Here is a 19,208-nt window from a genome sequence, read left to right on the forward strand (position 1 = left end):
GGGAAAAACGCCCCCGGCGCCCTCCGCCGCCGCCCCGCGCGGCGCCATGGGCGCGGGTAACTTTGCGCCGCGAAGGGAACATGGCTGCGGTCCCGGCAGCGCGCTCAGGTGCGCCGCTGAAGTTGTCTGTGCGGTGCTGGGTGCTTAAAACTGTCTTTTCTCCTTAATGGCGTGGTGAGGTGAGGGCGAAGGTGCAAAGGAAAAGGGGTGACAGCAGTTGGTGTGAATCTCTTTTGGGGTGTGTTGATACATCTGCAAATCCCCCATGTGGACGCTCCCTCGTTAGGACGTGTAGGTCGTAATCCCCTTTACTCATGAAAGTAATCCTTATTTGAGTAGCGCTGCTGAAGTCTGGGTAGACTTTACTGCTTACATCAACACTTCTCAGCCTTTTCGTTGTGAGCTTAATAGGCAGCTGTGAACAATTTCCAGAGGTTGCAATCGCACTCTCTAGAGCCAAATGAGCTACCTGAGGTTGCTCCACTGTAATGTGGTGCCACAGCCTTGCAAAGGGTTTTATATGCTGTTATGTCCTGGCCCAGTTTCACTTAAAAGAAAAAAATAATAACTTGCAAGATGTATGGTGCAAGTCGAACATCAAATCAAAAGTGTAATTAGCATTTGATGCATACTTTTGACCATATAAAAATAAGTTTTTGAGAAAAATCTCAGTATAGAAATACTTCAGCATCTAACATCGAGTGAAACGCCTCAGGTTTTTATCAACTTCTAGGTTTACAAAACACCTTGCACTAACAAAAATGATAGTCTTCTAGATACATTATTTTTGAAGTAATTAAGTATCTTTCTCTTTTTTATTGTAGATTATGTATATTTTGAAAACTCTTCCAGCAATCCATATCTCATCAGGCGAATTGAAGAGCTTAACAAGGTACACAAGTATCTAAGATTCCTGTTTAACCTTTGATAATAGTCAGTGCACTTTTCAAAAACTGAGAACTCTTTCCATCCCACAAGATTTCCATCAGTAGAATTTTTTGAAAGTTTTGTACATTCTTAAGATCTGTTGTGTGTCTTCTGTATGTTCAGTTATTGAATTACCCCTATGTGATACATTGTAATTCTACCCTGTTATTTAAGAAAGCACCCAGTTGATCATTCTGGGTGGTCAGGAGTGAAAAATCCCCAGGCCGAATAAACAATCCTATGAATGCTCGGGAGAGTAATGAGTTTAATTCTTTATATGGTGATGACAGTGTGAATCTATCTGGAATGATAGTGGTCATGTAATGTGCCTGCTTTTGTATGTGTGTGTATGTATATATATGCACACGTACACACATAGATATGTATGTGTGTATATATACACACACAAAGCTAGTAGGTATCAGTGAGAATTTGCAATGGTCAAATAATAAATACAAAGTTTCTGTTGCTGTTTATTGCATTTTTTGGCAGCTCTGAATGAAGGCCAGGGTCTTGAATAGGAATAGTCTGTATTCTCTGTCTTTATCCTGAGTGTGTTTTTACTGACTGAGTTGGTGCTTTTCAGAGTGTCATTTTGAGGAAAACATAATTATTTCTTATTTCTTGTGCTGCTAAGCATGTTTTTGAAAAAAATAAAGCTTTTTTTTTTTTAAACTGTTCCATGTAGTTGTATTACAATTTACCAATAAACTATGTCAAAAGTAAACAGTCAAAATCCCTATTGTGATGTGAAGAATCATGAGTTTTTTGTGGTTAGAAAATAAATTAAAACTTGATGAACTGTGAAAAGTTTTTTCTTCTTATTAATGGAATACAAGACTGCTCCAGCCATGATCCACATTCTTTGTTAGCGCTATCCAACACTACATCCATTCATCTACTGTTTGTATGTGGCAAATCAGTTTGGACTTTTATTGGAGAAGAATATTTTTTATTTACAGCAATTGAAGTGATTCCAATCATGTTTCAAATGTGATGTTTATTATCTTTAAACTGCATTGCTATAATTTAATCTTGTTTGTGGATGGTAGAGCAGAGTCAGGTATTGATTTTCTAAGAGAGGTTTCCAGGATATAGTCCAGATACCTTAATTGTGAATTATGTGCTATTCATGTGTTAAAGGCATTGAGCAAACATGGAGATGTTATGCAAATACATAATGAAATGCTTTGGTTGTCCTTCTACAGCACATAAGATGCTTTCTTTTTTTATTAAGAAACTTATTTAAAATTTAATGCTTTATGGTGCCACATCTTGAGTTGTAAATAAAATAAATAGCTTGAGGTATATAACTAACTTTCTAAAATTTATAACAAGAAAGGAGGTGCAATTTTTAAAATATTAGTAGATCTTTGTCATTTTGTCATTTTCAAAAGGTAAATCTCTGTAATAAGTCATGCAAACAGAGCTGTGAAGTAAATAACTTCTATCTTATGAGCTGACATGAATTTTCAAATAAATGTTATATTTAATATGGTTTCGAAAATTGGCATGGTAGTTTAAAATATGCATTTCTGTCTAAAACCAGGTTACAAAGAAATGTTCGCAAGCATCTAATGTTTCTTAAGGATTCTTATGTTAGCATAATATTGATGCTACATTTGTAAGTAAGAAAATAATATATAAATAAATTCTTATGAATAAATAATTTTAATCAATGCAATTATGTGAACTGAAATTGATATTGACATCTATCAGGAAGCTCTTATTTGTGTAATTCTGTTGATTTCAGCATGACTAATCATGTTAGAATACTAATATGAGGAAAAAAATAGTAAACATATAATTCTTACTACTCAGCTGGGCAAGGATGGATTCTGACTTAATTTGTCTTTCTTTTCTAGACTGCAAATGGAAATGTGGAAGCAAAAGTGGTGTGTTTTTACAGACGAAGAGATATTTCCAACAGTCTTATAATGCTTGCAGATAAGCATGCTAGTAAGTAGATTGTGTAGAACTTTCTTGGTCTTTTTATCACAGCCTGTTCAGATTCTGCAGCTACTTGAAACTGCATTTCTTTGGAATGAAGAATATGTTTTATATTAGGTATTAATTAATATCCAGTTATATGGTTAGCATTATCTGATGCTGGCCCTACTCCTAGTAGTTGCTTTTGGGGCTTAAGTTAAACAGTATTAAAATGATTGAAAGTCTCGGTTCAAATAGACGTATGTTTTTTGATCTGGAAGATACAGCTATGTTTCTTTTTATATTAAAAGTAAATCTTGGGTGCAAGTCAACTTAAGTTTAAGAGCATTCATGAGGATTTGATTTTACTTTCTTGGCTTAGACATAAACACATGTATAAAAGTAGTATTGAAAGGACTGAAGTGTATTGCAGGAGACTGAAAAACATTTGGAGATTTGTTTGTAAGATAGCTATCACGTGCCCTTATGGTACATGTAGATATTCTTTAGTAATTATAGGCATCATCTTGCTCGTCTTTCAGAAAAGCAATGAAATGGTGGTAGTAGAAAAAGAAAGTCCTGTTTTTATCACACACTTACTGTTTCTGGTAGCTGCCATTCAGTCAACAACTGAAATAGCACACTTTTCCATACTTCTACAATTACAAATTCTGAAGCAAAAACCAGAATCTAAAAGAATTTGAGATGCTTGAGAAAACAATTATTTCCAAATATTGCTCTCACGTTTGTAAGTAATTGAAGAATTACAATGTCAACATCTTCTAAGTTTCTTAACATGTATTGTTAAATAATGCAGTCAGTTTTAAATGATACCTCAGTTTTCAAAATTAATACGTGAATATGTGGCATAGGTATTTTAAATCTCCAAGTATTTTGTAATATATCAGTATGGATATCTTTAAGGATATTATCTAATGCCATATTTTGTGTGCAGATATATGATGGAGTAATTATGCTCTTAAGAAAACATCTTACAATTTGCTTAAGGTCAAACTGTGATAATTGTACTCATGCAAATACCTCTAGAGAAGAGAAGCGGACAGATTTTGGCTTTTGTTATATTCTTTCATTGTCACAGAGAAGCTGAGGTGATTTAAGTATGCGGTATATAAAATGATAGTTCTGTGAAGAAGTACTAGATCTGTGTTTAAAGCAGGCAGAAATACCAGGTAGACAGTTTCATAACTTCTAATTCTCTTCATTATGCTGTTGTCTAAGCTTAACAGTGCAGTATTTCGATGGTAGACATATCTTGTTTACCTTTTAAGAGGATGATTTATTTAAAGTTTTTTGTAATACAGTTAGGTACACTTTAAGTTTTTCGTAAACCTGTTTGATGGTATTCAGTCCCTGCAATCATTATGTTCTTTGAGTGCTTCCATGTGAAATGCATAGAAACATAAATGTTCTAGTGAGCTTCACTAGCTTTCCAGCGCTTTTCTATTTTCTAGCGTGGCGGGGCGAAGGAGAAATGAAAAGGATAATAATTTTGTTGGAAATACAATTTTTGCATTTGTTTTTAAAAGATAGGTCCTTTTACCTTTTTTGGTTGGCTTAGTTTTTAGAAAAGGGGATATTAGTACTGTAGGCATAGTTTGGTCTGAAAAAGTGAATCAGATTTTTCCATTTCCCGTGTAAGCTTGTTTAGATTGCCCTTCTGTCAGCACTTTGATGTAAAGCACTTGTTGACTGTCCAGCGCTCTTTCACTGCGTCATACTCGCAGTTTGGTGTCAGTAGAATCACCATGGAATTTTCCATCACATGATTTCTGTATTGAAATTCTGTNGATGATAATTTAATTTCTGGTTGGTTCAACAAACATCCTTAGGGTGCCTCTATGCTGGGTGTGTCATAAGGCCTATAACCCATTGTTCTTAGGGAGTAGGTTTCTCTGTGGACAGCATCTTCTCTGTGCGTGATGTTTTCCCTCTGACCAGTATGTGAGGAATCTATACGGCTAAGGTATGTTCCAGTTCCAGGGGGCAGCACACAGTGAAAGCCTGCTGTACTGGATCTTCTGTACAGCTCATACAGCAGATGTATTTAAGTGTCACGTCAATTTAAATGTTTTGATTCTGGAATACCACAGTGTTCTGTTTAAAAATATGATGTATGTAAACAAAATATTTGGATGTTTACGAGTTGAATGTTTGGGGAATATTTTGTGTAGCTAAACATGTTGATACTTCAACATTTTAACCTGTTTTGTTATAAAATAAATGCTAAAAGATAAAAAATTCTTACAGAATGTAAATTCTAGCTCAGTCATTGGTTATTTCAATGTATGTGTTCAGCGAAATCTTCTAAGTTTTCAGCTTGACCTTTTTAAAATGAAATTTTATGTTCCTAGCAATGTTCTTTTCTTCCTTATAGAGGAAACTATCCTGACTAATACACTTTTCAAAAATTTGGGGGGGGAAGGGGAGGGCAGGTGTTGGGTTTTTTTTGGTGACATTTTAATTTCTGAAGTTCACATTTTGTGATGTAGATCTGGGTCCCTTTTAATAAAAAAAAATTATTTCATGCGAAAATATTTTAGAACTTTATTTAAGAACAAATTTTCAATAACTCTTGAAATCAGTTTCAAAAACAATTTAAAAATATGTTTGGGAAAAATAGAATAAATCAGGTCTGTGATACTATCACAGGTAGAGCGTGTCAGTATGCTGTGTTTTTGAAGAAGTCTTCAAAAAAAAAAAAAAGTTCAAGATACGTACATTTAAAAACTTGGGGGGTAAAACCAAGTTTTTCTTGAGGCCATTCTAAAATACTCGGACAAAAATTCCCTTGATTTAAGGTATCTGACACTAATCTACAAGGAAATGGTACTTCCTGTGATTTTTCTCTGCTGTTTCTGGTAATTTTGGTGGTTTCTGGCTAATTAACATAGCGTTTTTCTTTGTCTACTGGCATTGTGTATCATGTTAGTCTATAGGGTCTGGAATTAGTTATTTTAGCTAACTGCAGCTGCTGAAATCCAGGGGATTTCTGAATCTTTTGTTGACCCCTGAAGACATTACTTTTTCCCCCTTTGACATCTGTTACTATAAAACAGTATGCGATAAAGCCAAACTAAGAGCCAAACCAAAATATTGGCCCAAATCAGCTGCCTGCAATGCTGCGCAGCCTCCTGAACAGAGATGCTGAGTTCCCTGAGAAGCGCAATGCCCCCCAGCTCGCGGAGCATAACCACTGCCCTCGGCTCAGGGTGCAGTGGCGCGAGTTCGCTGTGAGGAGCTCGCTCCTCTCTTTGTGTGGCAGGGGAGACTTACGTCATGGGGAAAAGAAGAGCGAGAGATGAGAAGGAGAGAAAAGGCGGTAAAGAGTTACTGCAACAGAGGACTGAAGTACATAAGAAATGAATGGGAGATACGGGACAAAAACGCACAGCCCATTAAAATGGGGCAAACAACCAAATGGGTGGCGTAGGGATGTTTTCTAATGAAATGTGGCAGTGTGGAGAATTGGAAGAGGAATTGTCAGATGTAGCTGGATCTGTAAAATCTGGCAGATCCTTAAGATAAAGCAGGGTTGATGTAAACATTTTAGGGGCAGATTTTAATCGCTGGGAAGGGGACTATACTAACTGCATACCATCATTGGTTTGGTGTTGCAATGAAGGGCTAAATTCCTGTATTTCCTTGTTTTGTAAGAGATTTAGGCATTGTTACTTTCCTGAGGCTGGCCAGGGCAGCCTGAGTGCGGGAGGCCATTTTTCTACAGTTCCTTATCCTTCAAATTCTTTATCTAGTAATGTGCTGTTATGTAATACTGTGCCTGAAGTTATTCTTCTATCGCAGTTCCTCAAACAGCTTTTGTCTAGTCAGCCACCTGAGGAGGATATAAAAAAAAATCTTTTCTGCCATCAGAGACCTTTGTCTTCTGACTTAGAGCTCACCTTGACTTAGGTGTGCGGTGCTCCTGACTAAAGGCCCAGAATTTTTCTGTGAATGTGTTATGTACAATAAAGTCCATGTACTATGTAATTTTTCTGAGTAACAAAATTGATGCTTTTATGAATGACCTAAGAGTCAGTTTAAAAATAATCTGAAACATCAGTTTCAATAACTGTGAGATCAACTGTAAAACTGAGATCTTTTAGAAGACAAAAGCATTAGTCAAAATCTGCTTTTTTCCCTTTTACTGTTCTGTACGCTCTTTGTAGAGATCACTTGCTGTCTTTACTTTTGTAGTTGTATTTTTACTTTTTTTAATGACATTTTTCTAGCCTTCAGCTCCTGAACAGTCATGTTTCATGTCTCATTGCTATGCAAAATGGCTTTTCTTTTACAAAATTTTTGCACAAAGTGCAGGAGAGGTTTGTAGGATAGGAAAAAGGAAAGGAAAAGTCCTGTTAGTGATTTCTGTCGAACATTTGGAGTCTGTACTCAGTTCCAACCTTGGGTCTGATACTGATGTGTCATGTTCATAAACAAATCAGGTATTCTCTCTGCGCTTTAGTTTTGCTAACTGTAAAATAATACTCTTATGAAACCTCTCTAAAGTTGGTGAAAAATATTTTAATATAGCTATATATTTTTATAACTCCCATTAAAAGATCCAAGCACTTTATAAATAATTAGCTTAAAAAATAAGATTTTTTTTTAAATATTAATATCCAGAATGTTCCAGGAGTCCTGGAAACAGTTTATTCTTATACAGCAGTTTTGCTGTTGCTGAGCGCTCTTTACTTTTATGCAAAGATGCTTCACATTTGTGGAAAAAATAGCAAAATTATTTGGCATATTGTCATTGTACATTAGTCTCGTGGTGAGTGCCAAACGTTCCAGGTGCATCCAAGAGAATGCAGCTGTTAATATTTCACCTGATTTTTGGAAGTGTTTTATTTTAGCTGAACAACAGTGTAGCAGGTAGCATAGGAGATGGCAAGAAAATGAACTTGACTTGAGAAATACTGTTTACCATACAATACAAATGGCTTGTATTAATACTCTCCAAAATATACAAAAATGAAATGCGAACTGCTTTCATATTTGTCACCAGGTTTCTGAATATATGGTTKCTGTTGCATAGTAGTCTTCTTAATATTCAATTCCAGGTAGAGCACATAAGAATGTTTGTTTCTGCTTTCTTCAACAATTCAAGAAATATAACTTGGAAAGTTTAATTTTTTAGTATTTTTTTCAAAGTACACAAAACTAAACCAGGAATAAGGCAATTCATATATTCAAACTATAAGAAAAAAGTGTGTGTGTGTGCGCGAACATGTACCCTGGAGGCTGAGTAAAGGCCTCCAAAGTAAAATGCTTGTTTTTCAGCGTTGTTCTTAGTCACTTAGTTAGCTCAGTGTAATTCAAAACACTAATAATCCAGTGTTACTGTATTATTTTGTCCAGTCAGAGGATAACACAGCCAAAATTTTTTTTTTTGTCTCGCATCTTTTTCAATGTAGAATTCCTTGCGTGTCAAACTAAAGAGCTGTTATTCAGAAAGGAAATATTTTTTTTTAATTCTGTAATCAAAATCCCTTTTCAGAAAAATCATTTCAAGTGAGGGACTTTTGCTATTAATTAATTCATTATGTCTTAAAATAAAAAAATTTCTTTTGACTGGAAGTTTTCTTAGAAACCTTAAAATTGACTTCTTTGTCCCATTAGTTCACTTGAGAACGCATATTGTTTCCACCATCTATCTTTAGATAGAGGTGCTGTTTGTCTAATGAAAATCAGAGACAAATGTTTATTCTTGCATCAGATATGATCCATCTTCATAATTTTAAATGTTGAAATAATTCTTACAATTTTTTTTATTTTGGGAAGCGCTTATTTGGGAAACTGTTGTATCCTCAATACAACTTTTGGAGAATAAAGTAACACAGTTTCTTTGTAGTGGAAATGGGTGTTGACACTTATTCTCGGGGAAAAGATGTTCAGAAACACTGAGTGTTCTTAGTTCAGTTTCTCTTTCAAGGGAATTGAAGTCCAGAAGAGCTGCCTTTTCGGCAGGTGGTCTTTCCAATGAAAAAAAGATCATTGTATCTCTGGTCTTGATACAATAAAACAGAAATAAACCATTTGGGTCTTACTTATGTTCCCATCTGTGCGAGAAAATAAACCCTTAGAGCTCAAGAGTTTGGTCATTTCATCTCTTTTGCAGAAACATGGAAGTGGTTTTTCCATTGAATTTAGTGTTCTGCAGAAGGCTTTTCATTAGGGCACAGTTCATGTTTTAATTACACTAGCCAAGAAGGCCTCTTTCTTGCTTGATACTAAAACAGTCTGTTGCTATTGCCTTGTGATGATGCATACAACTTTTTTTGGATGTTAGATATCAGGGAAGGGAGCTAAGGAGTGGGATGGCAGAGCTGGGAATCAAGGACAGGAAAATCTCTTGGAGGGTTTAAAAGGAAGAGGAAGGTTTGGCTGCTAGATGTGCCCGAGGAGTGGGTGAGCAGACTTGTGTAACTGGTTCAATGAGATGCTACCTTCTTAATTTCAAGTCTTCTGTAAACATAAGCTAGTGTTTGTTTGCTGCTTAGCTGTTTTTTCTTCTGTGAGTACCAAAGAATTAAGAGAAAATTGTTTTTGACCTCACATTTCTACCCTGCTTTCTTTGAAGAAAAGACCAGGCTTTCAAAAGTTTGTTTGTGAGCAAACCATCAGAAGACTTTTACGTTTGCTTTGAAGGTGGGTTGGAGAGCAGAGGCAAAACCAAATTTGGTAAGCCAGGAAAGTTTTGGAGAATGAGTTCCAATGGCTGTCTTGCTTGAGATCGGAATTTTACATATTTTACTTAGTTTACATATCTCTATTAGTTGACTGTAAATAAGCACTAGCAAATTCAGCTGTTATGTATCATCTTGCTTCTGGGTATCCTGAAGTCTATGATATGGGTAAGACGCCATCCAATAAAGGATGATATAGATAACATTCTTTAATCAGTGGCAGAGTAGCTTTTGATGCTAAGGTATTTTCATATTAGTGTACCTATCACTTTCACTGACAAATAAGCTTGAGCAATGATTTTTTGTGGGGAAGACATGCCYTTTTTGATCTCATCAAACAAGGGAACATGAATTTTTCCTTCCTTTACCCAAGAGAATGACTTCTGTTGTAATTTGTTTGGGGGAGGAGGGGGGATTCAGAACTTACTGAAATAGAACAAGCCTTGTCCAAAACCGTGTCCTTGTCACCAAGGAGAAACTTGTCTCCAGGCTCCCAATTATCCTTTTTGAGGGTGCTTTGGGTAGTCTCATAAATTATGTGTTTTGTTCATTTGATTTTATGCAGGAACTGTGTATTGCTGTTGTTTTTTTTCTTTCCCAAATGGTAAAAGCAATAAAGAGGCAGTAATGAGAAGCTTTTTGCTTCTGACAGTATCAGAGTTTTCGTTTTGTGAATGACATTTTATAATTAGTAGTTAACTGTAGTGTATATTGTCTCATTAACCAGTTTACTGTCAGCTCTAAGTGTCTTGTGGAATTATTAACTGCTGTGGTCGTTCAGCCAGTTCTGTTGGTGCAGAATGTCTTGCTAGATAGTGAACATTAATGAACAGCTAGCTAATGGAGTGAATGGGTTCCTATCGAAGGTCATAATTTTAGGAGATCTTAGCTCTGATGGCAAATTTACATAAATGCATTTTTTCACCTGACTATATGTGGTCTGCATTTGGGTATGTAGGATTTTGTACATGCAGAAATCTTTTGTCCACTCTGTGCAGCTTGTTTGTGTAACTACATCTGAATTTTTGCATGAACAGAATTAGTAGCCTCATCTATTGATCTCTTTTGAATACATAAATAATTTTTGGTGACATACTTAAGATTTTGGAGTTAAAAATCTTATTATCTAAACATGGAGCTTTTATAGTTTAAATACATTACTACCAAACTCTGTGTGTGTAAAAACAAACTAAAAAAAAGTCATTAGTTTCATGAACTTGTGTAGCAGTGGAGAGTGGAAAGCTGCAAATTATTAATTTAATTTATATTTATGTTAAAGGTATATAGTTTTGGAAGTAAATTAATATTGTTCTGAAATTTGGTTTTTGTTTTAACTCCTTAATTATTGCAGTTATTTAGTGTGTTGCCTCAGTGGAGACTCCAAAGTGGGATAAAGGAGAAAGTGGCATTTTTTTGAGCTCTGCCCGTAAATGAATTCTTCATATTTRAGTCAGACACATTCACAGAAAATTGCCAAGCCTCTGTGTTTTCTCTACATTCCCCTATGTTCTTCAGGACTTGTTCCCCCTCTACCAAGTTTAAATATGCCTGTCAGTATTGCCAGATTACTTGCTCTGATTTTCTTTCAATGTGTAGAAAATATGTAACTGGCATCTCTCAAATACTATATATATTTTTTTTTTGTCTCAATAATGGCAGTTAATTTGGCTGACCAATGATGCTATTTCTTTTCCTTGTATGACGCATAAAAAATTAGTGACATTGATATTACTGATCATAATTGTTAGTGTCTCACTAAGATGAATAGGATATTTCATGCCTCTTAGATATCATGATCTCAGGTGTTTCTACTTTTTTTTTTTTTCTTAGCTTATAATTTTAAGTGAATTTTCCCATCCTCTCCCCAGTACACCCACACCATACAAAAGCACCTGAGGCATAAATTTTAGTCTACAAAAGCATTGCTAGGTTTTCCCTATCTGTAAAGTTCCCCTTAGAGATGCAGTTTATATCTTCAAAGAGTTCTCTGATATACTTGAATCAGTAGTTTATATCATTTAGGAGCCTGAATGACATAAACCCTCTAGTAAAATAGACTCTTTTGCTGTTATACAGGGCAGGTAAATGCACAGAGCATGGGCCAGGCCTTGTGGTTTAAAGGCTTCCAAGCAGTAATTCTCGAATACRTCTATATATCATACAGTGGAATGAAGCTGGTAATAGTTGCCCTAGGTGATACAGCTGCATGCCTGTAACTTCAGAGTGTGATAGAGGCAAAGCTTATTAGCTTGGGCGAAGCACTGTGTGAAAATGGATGTAATGCTTCCTACCCAAACTGACTCATGTAGTGTGAGTTGTTACAGAAAAGTAGAAATAGCAGATCAGATTCGTATGTAAAGTACTGCTGTGGTTTGTTCCCATATCTATTGAGTTTGACATGCCCTGGTCCACATGGAGCAGTAGAGTGGCTGGCCGAAACAGCTGGGCTGTTTAGAGACACGGTTTGTCTATTTGATCAATACATTGCTTTTTCCTCTCAGCTAGTATTCGTAACTGTAGGTGCAGGGGAAACTTTGTAGTGTAAACCTGCCTTTTGATTCTGCATGTGCTACACAAGTGCTTCTGTGAGGATCTTGGCAGATGTGTTTTGTACTGATGAAGCACATATCACACCTGTGGGCAAAACAGATTTAACTGGTAGAAAAAAAATGTTAAGTTTTGCCAGTAAAACCCTGTTCTGCATTATCACATTCCTAAAAGATTTTGGAGAGCTAAGTAGCTCATTGTGACTGTCACTGGCTGTCTGAATCCAAAACTTGCTTGCAGATTTATCATAGTATGAGGTATCTTCCCTGCAGATTGCGTAGTTACTGGACTGGGCATAGAGCATAATGTATGCATGCATCCAGAGGTTATGTAAACATGTATTTTCTGCTCATATGATCTGTTAAGCATCTGTCAAGAAACAGCACAACTGAATTAACAATCTTTCCGTTTTGATATGACAAGTGATGGGCTTGAGTTTTCATTTGTTTTGTTTGCATGAAAGATTGTGGCAGCGATATACAACATTGAAGCTAATGTCTTTTTTTGGTTCCCTGTAATAAAATTGCAGCCTTGTTTTGACKTAAACCAGTGTAGAAATTGTTAATGTTGGCAGGGTGAGTGACCTGTAACCTGTGTGGCCGTTTCCTGTGTGAGAGTTCTCTTGGGCCAGATCCTTTGACTAGTGCTGCTGTCATGAGTGAAATCCTGATAGTATTATTCTCAGTGGGGCTTCAAGAGGCCAAGATCTTCTACCAAGTATCGTACAAGAAAAAGGGCTTTGATATGAGGGCAGATCTTGTATTTATTTCAACCTTCAGAGGGTTTCTAGCTTCATATACTTTCATAATGCTCTTCCCTTTTCTTTTTCTTTTTTTATTTTTTTCATAAAAGGAAAAAATGCCAGGGTCAAATACTGAATATTTAGTATGTAATAAGTGAATGGTGGTGATTTTTGATATTTTACTTGATATTATAGCAAAAGTGGTATTTAAATATATTATATACAAAACAAAATACTAAAAGTAGAAAAACTTTATTACACTTACCTTAATTGAGACACTTACCTTAATTGAGACAAAAATGCTATATATTTTAAAGGTTTGACTGGTTAATACCATGTGGTGTTTATTCCTACACTGATTTTCACTGGCATCTGAATTAGTGATTTAAAATGCTTTAATGATTTTAAGTGATCTATATTCATACCACTTTATAGTTTTCTCAGTGCACATGTATGTGTCCCATTAATTGGAATCATGAGATCAATGTACACACATCGAGGAAAGAACATTCTCTGGGAAGTAAATCTCTTCTAAGCACAGCTGAAGATGGGGAAAAAAACCTTGAGTTTACAGTCTTACACAGATGATCAGAATAAATGAACTTCTTTTGCTTTGCTCATCTCATCAGGTCTATAAACCAAAAAGCTTTCTTACCATGCTGGTGCTGAGTAGACATTGTCTTGGATAATATTTTTCTCACTTCAAAATCCTGGATGTAGTACTCTAATGTGTCTTACTTAAGTTTACTGAAGAACAGAATATACAAATCCTTTATGTGTGCTGAACAAACTCACTTTTTCTTTCCTTTTTTGTCACCCCCCCCCCCCCCCCCCCCCAAAAAAAATCAAACGAAATTCAGCTGGAGAAGATAAATCATTTGTGTTCTATAAGAAGAATCATATGCCATTCTGAGTAGGGATAGGAAAGTGTTTGTACAATCTGTGCCTTTTCTTTTCTGCCAGTAAATTTTGAAAAGCTGTTTACCTGCTACTGAAGATGTGAATTCCATATTAGAAAAGCAGTTTAGATCTCTCAAACTCCGATTATCATTATCACACAGTGAAAGAAAATGCCAGTGTAGATCTTAACTGTGGACTCCAGGTTCTTACAGAGGACATGAGATTTTTGAGGTTCTTAATTCTTTAAATATGTGCTTTAATATTTACAGTACATTTTATTAAGGAGTGGCAACTATACTACTTGTCAGCTTCCTAGATCAGACACACTTGTTGTTGCCTTTCCTAAAAGAAAGACAGTCTAAAACAAGATATTATGAGTAGGAAGTCTGTAAGGAAATAATGAAAATCCAGGTAATGGGAGAAGTTGCTAATAGCACTGGTCTTATGAAAATGGAAATTATGGATATCCCTTCTCAAAACCAGGTCTGATAATTCTGAAGAGCAGGCATGTGTCTCTCTGATTCCTTGGTAACAAGTGGTCCATATAATGTATTTACTGCTCTGAAGGAATGAGTTTTCTTGAGCATGCTCTTCTCCCATCTACTTGGCATTGTTGCAGAGAGCCTTTGTATTTCTTGCCCAAGACCCCAGGTTCCAAACCTCCTGCTTTGGCAGCATCGGATCCCACACTTGAGTATCTGCGAGTGGTCTGCCAGCCTGTATTTGGAGGTAGAAGTAAAGCTTTTCACTTTCCTTYCTACCCCAGCTCTAAATGTATATACACTTACAGAAATTACTAATCAACTTCTGATTCAGCTGATGAGCTTGATACCAGTAATTAGATATTGAAAATGCTCATTGTGCAGTGGACACACCCATGTATATTACATATTCATGAAGCATTTAATTTATTAAGGTATATTTATTACTGTAGCGTGTTATGAATCCATATTACTTTTAAAGGTAATCCTTCCTTGCCTTTTACCCACAAGCTCCTTGCTCTCAAAAATCTCCAAGACTAATTATCCAAAAAAATCCATCCATCATATTTGGGAGGGGAGAGTTTCCTGGTAATGAAAACTGAGGTAGTTTTCGTTAAATATTTTTGCCACAGGCCTATGACAAACATGAGATAGTTACCAAGTTGGTTATAAYTGACTGTCATTCAGGGAATTCTATTACTATTATATTGTAACATGCTACTTAGACRTACTCATAAAAAAAAAAAAACTTTGGCATGATTTTCAAATAATCCTACCTTACTGGGGAGTTGGTTTGACATATTAGTTCCTAATGCTTGTTGAATGTAATTATTCCTTTGTTTTGTGACCTCTGTTACAACAATGATGATAATGTAGTGTGGGAGGATCACCCGGATAACCTTGTAAGAAAAATATGGCTAACCTCTGGGAGGCTGCATGTCTATCAACGCTACATAAAAGGAGTTATATGTACACCTGTTCACTGTAAACACAAGCAGTCAGTCTCTTTATTTTACCTGCAGAATTGTTATATAATATATATAATAATAGTTATATACTAGCTAAATGACCCATAATACCATAGAAATTATGCTTTAAATTTCTAATCCTACCTGACAGTAACAGCAAATATAAAATTGATTTTACGTGTTCTGACAGCAATCTGAATATTGTACTGACAGACGTGATGTAAGTAAAGCTAATTAATTCAGCTTTGGTAAACACTTTCTCAGTAAAATTGACAGCATAACTATGTGCAGTCTAGCTCATAAAGTTGATTAAACTGCTTTACTACAGCACCAGGAGGTTAAATATCACAACTAAGTTAGTATAACACACCGTGTGGCAAGAAACCTCATGCAGGCTAAGCAAATTGGCCAACTGTTCACCTAAGAGAACTCTTTATTTTCAATCTGAATAGAATGGTTCATACAGTTAGACTTAACGTTTATCTTCAGTACTCATTTTGGCAGTAAATAGGTTTACTCCCTCTTTCTTAAAATCTGTATTTATAGTACTTACTGCTATAGCATCCAACTGCCAAATGCATATTTGATACTTTTGCCACAACCAGCCAAGCTTAAAAGAGACTGATGCACATCAGTATTTCCTTTGATCTCTGTGGTAATCTTGCTGCTGTTCGGCATGCTCAGCTTTTTATCTGTAGGTTTTAAAATAGTTGGCAGTATGTATGATGCATATCGATTTTTGAGCTGAGTATGGAAGAAAAAGGTACACAAGAAAGGAAAAATGTTTAGAAACTTCTGAAAGTAAGCCCTAGTGATAGTCTTTGAAGTTTGCACTGATCTAGTTTAAAGTTAAAGGTATTTTAACAAACTTGGTGAAAACTAATGTAACTCTGCAAATCGTGATAGTGATTTAAATCTCTCTCTCTAAGCTTGCATAATCCAGATGCAGCTAAGTTGAGATACTGTTTCAAAATTGGAAGCAATTAAATATAAGAGGTAGGAAATTAATGCACCATGGTCTTTGGCTATACTGCTGATTTAATTCAGCATCAGTCCTTGCTGCTGTTGAAAGGAGTGGTCCTGTTTTTTCCCTCTTGCCTTCCCAGTTCCAGTCTCTTATTTTTGTCCTTTCTTTTGTGCMTTTATGTCCTTTCCTGTGTGAAGGCACACCCAGGAGTTAGGCCAAGGAATTGATCTGGATGGATGGACAACTAGGTGAATAAAATACTGGTTGCATGGTCTGGCCAAGAGGGTAGTGATTAATGGGTCATACTTGCCTGGAGGAGGGATCTATACTATGACCTGTCTTAATCAGTGACCTGGAGCAGGCAACAGAGTGCATTCTCATCAAGTTTGCGGATGACATGACATTGGGTGTACCAGTTGATACGCTCAAGGGCAGGGCCATCACTCAGAGAGACCTAGAAAGCTGGAGGCGTGGGCCAACAGGAACCTGAAAAAAATCAGCAAGGACAAAGGCGAAGCCTTGCACCTGTGAGGGAAGAGCCTCCTGCAACAACACAGGCTGTGAACTGAGGTCTGGGGAGCAGCTCTGGGGAAAAGGCCCCATGGTGTTGGCAGACAGCAAGTTGGACATGCCAGCCAGCAGCGTGCCCTGGTGGCAAAGGAGGCCAGCAGCGTCCTGGGCTGTGTCACCAGGAGCATAACCAGCAGATGGAGGAAAGTGAGTGTTTCCCTTTACTCAGCACTTGTTAGACCACATCTGGAGTACTGTGTCCAGTTTTGGGTCCCCCAGTACAAGAAAGGTGTTGATAAACTGGAGCAAGTTCAGCGGAGACCACCAAGATGTCTGGGAATACTGGAGCACTTGCCCTGTGAGGAGGGGCTGAGGGAAATGGGCTTCTTTGGCTTGGAGAAGAGGTGGCTTCAGAGGAGACCAACTAGCAGCCTCCCAGTGCCTGTGGGGAGGTTACTGAGAAGATGGAGCCAGGCTCTGCACAGTGGCATGTAGCTGGAGGACAAGAGGCAACAGGCATAAATTGAAACAGGAGAGATTTAATCTGGATATAAGGAGGAACTTTTTCATCATGAATAGGTTGACTGCAGAGGCTGTGCAGTCTCTGTCCTTGGAGATTTTCAAGACCCAGCTGGATAAAGCCCTGAGCAATCAACCTGTTCTGACCAGACAGCAGAGCCTGCTTTGAGGAGAAGTTTGTATTAGAGACCTCTAGAGGTCTCTACCAATCTGAATTATTCTGTATTTTCGTGATTCTATGGAAACAACAACCAGTGGTTGGTTCAGCCGACCACTTGTTGAAAATACCACTGTCAGCAAGCTGGTGGCAATAGAGGGGGGAATGTTCATCCTTCCTTTTAAGTTTTCCTTCGGTGTTTAAACTAATTCTTGCTTTCTGTTGCAGTGGATGAGGGCAGCACATGGTTGGTTATTATGACTTAGATAAGGTAAAGTAATATACTAGAGGAGATTAACTTTATTACTGGCTGATGTTTAACCATAGAGCGGCTTGAGTCACATTTAAACCATTGTAATTGTTCTTCAGGATTTTTTTAGTTATTCTTCAAACCATTGATATGAAATGGATTTATTATGCTTCTAGTGATTTGTGCTCAGTTGGTTTTGATTTTTGTTTTAAAAACAAGCAGTTCTTTCTGGTAGCAAGCTTAAGTCACCACAAAACTATAAACAACACCATGTGCGCCATGTAGGTGGCATGGACAGTTGCTGTCTCTTGTTCTCAAGGTCGTTAAGTAGAACACCATTTTCTAACAATGAGTCCCGTAAATTAAATGGAAGAGGAAAAGAGCAAAGTTAATCACTTTTTTTTTTTTTTTAAGTGGTCCGTTTTGTTTTATTGTAGCATAATGCATATATAAAACGAGTGAGGATTACAATTTCTTCCCAGTATCCATTGTCTGCTTGACTCAGTTAACTCTTAGAGTTTTGCATCAGAGAGGAGAAGGGAAAGGATAAGTGTACCACTGCCAGGGAAAGCATTGTGAGATCATTCTGGTTCTCTGGAACAAAGTAAATGTTTGCAATTGCTGATTAGAAAGCCCATGTATGATAGATAAATCTAGAGCTTTAAAAGCTCACAGGAGTTTCCTGCTTTTACTCTCCAGGATTTTTCTTTTAAATAATGAAATATTTCTTACAGAAGAGGAAAAGTACTACAAAACAGTATAATCTTAAACTTCACCCAAGGCGCCTAAGGGTTTGTGTCAGTTTCAAAATCTGATGGTATTCATTTTTGTACTCGTATGTAAAACTTTCAGCATATTTTTTTAAGTTGCACAGCTTTGAATTGAATTTTATTTTCTCTCTAATCTTGGAATGATGAGGCCTATGTATGTCATCACTGTATTTCTCTATGAAAATAATTGTTTGCTCTGAGCCATTGCTTTTTTTCACTAAGTACTGAAAATGTGCTTATCTAAGTGGTACTTTATGATTTCCTGTAGGTACCTTCTGCTTCGCTCCTTTGACAGGAATAATGGCAAATAAAATTTCATATGCATCTCTAATATGAGGCAAAAAAAGTGAAAAGACATATACCTCTAAAAGTATGGGAAGTTCTTCACCGGTTTTCTTCTAATAGGCCTTAAGGCCTGATCTGTGCAAAAACCTGGTTCAAAAGCAGCTCTTTACAGGTTCATTCAGATACAAAATTTTTTATATTGCCATGAAGCAGGTTGGTTAGATACTTAGTTTTCTAACTTCTACTATCTGCAGTCAGAGGTCTTGAATACTTCAGGCTATCTAAAATGGCCCCAGACATCTCTGTTTCGGTGCCTAAATTGCTTTCTAACTGCCTGTTTCTTGTCAGCTGTTTTCAGATGGTTATAACACAAGATTACTTTGTTTCGATATTTTTAAAGTCCTGTTTTATCTGGGAATGTTGTCAGTATCTAATAAGGTTATAATACTTGAAGGCAGTAAGATTTTGCAGTTTTCTTAGACAGTGATTTGGCAACGCATTGTTTTTAATAAACTTCGGTTTCGTAGAAGGTATGCCTTTCCCCAGGA

The 19,208-nt window shown here is 36.6% G+C and overlaps 1 protein-coding gene across 2 annotated transcripts in view; it reads left to right on the top strand.

Annotated features, from left to right (window-relative positions):
- The first annotated feature begins 13 nt into the window (after positions 1-13).
- MTA3 (metastasis associated 1 family member 3) overlaps positions 14-19,208 on the top strand; it is a 143,858-nt gene continuing 124,663 nt past the window's right edge. Inside the window, exons 1-3 of one of the 2 annotated variants that reach the window (XM_026072290.1) lie at positions 14-108; positions 825-892; positions 2,793-2,886. In XM_026072290.1, the coding sequence (XP_025928075.1) occupies positions 81-108; positions 825-892; positions 2,793-2,886 (190 nt within the window). In that variant the 5' untranslated portion in view covers positions 14-80. Of the gene's footprint in view, positions 180-824; positions 893-2,792; positions 2,887-19,208 lie in introns of both variants that reach the window. The other variant, XM_026072289.1, reaches the window with a different exon arrangement.

This window comes from Apteryx rowi, unplaced genomic scaffold, assembly GCF_003343035.1.
Source record: "Apteryx rowi isolate R43461 unplaced genomic scaffold, aptRow1 scaffold_34, whole genome shotgun sequence".
NCBI classification, from domain to species: domain Eukaryota; kingdom Metazoa; phylum Chordata; class Aves; order Apterygiformes; family Apterygidae; genus Apteryx; species Apteryx rowi.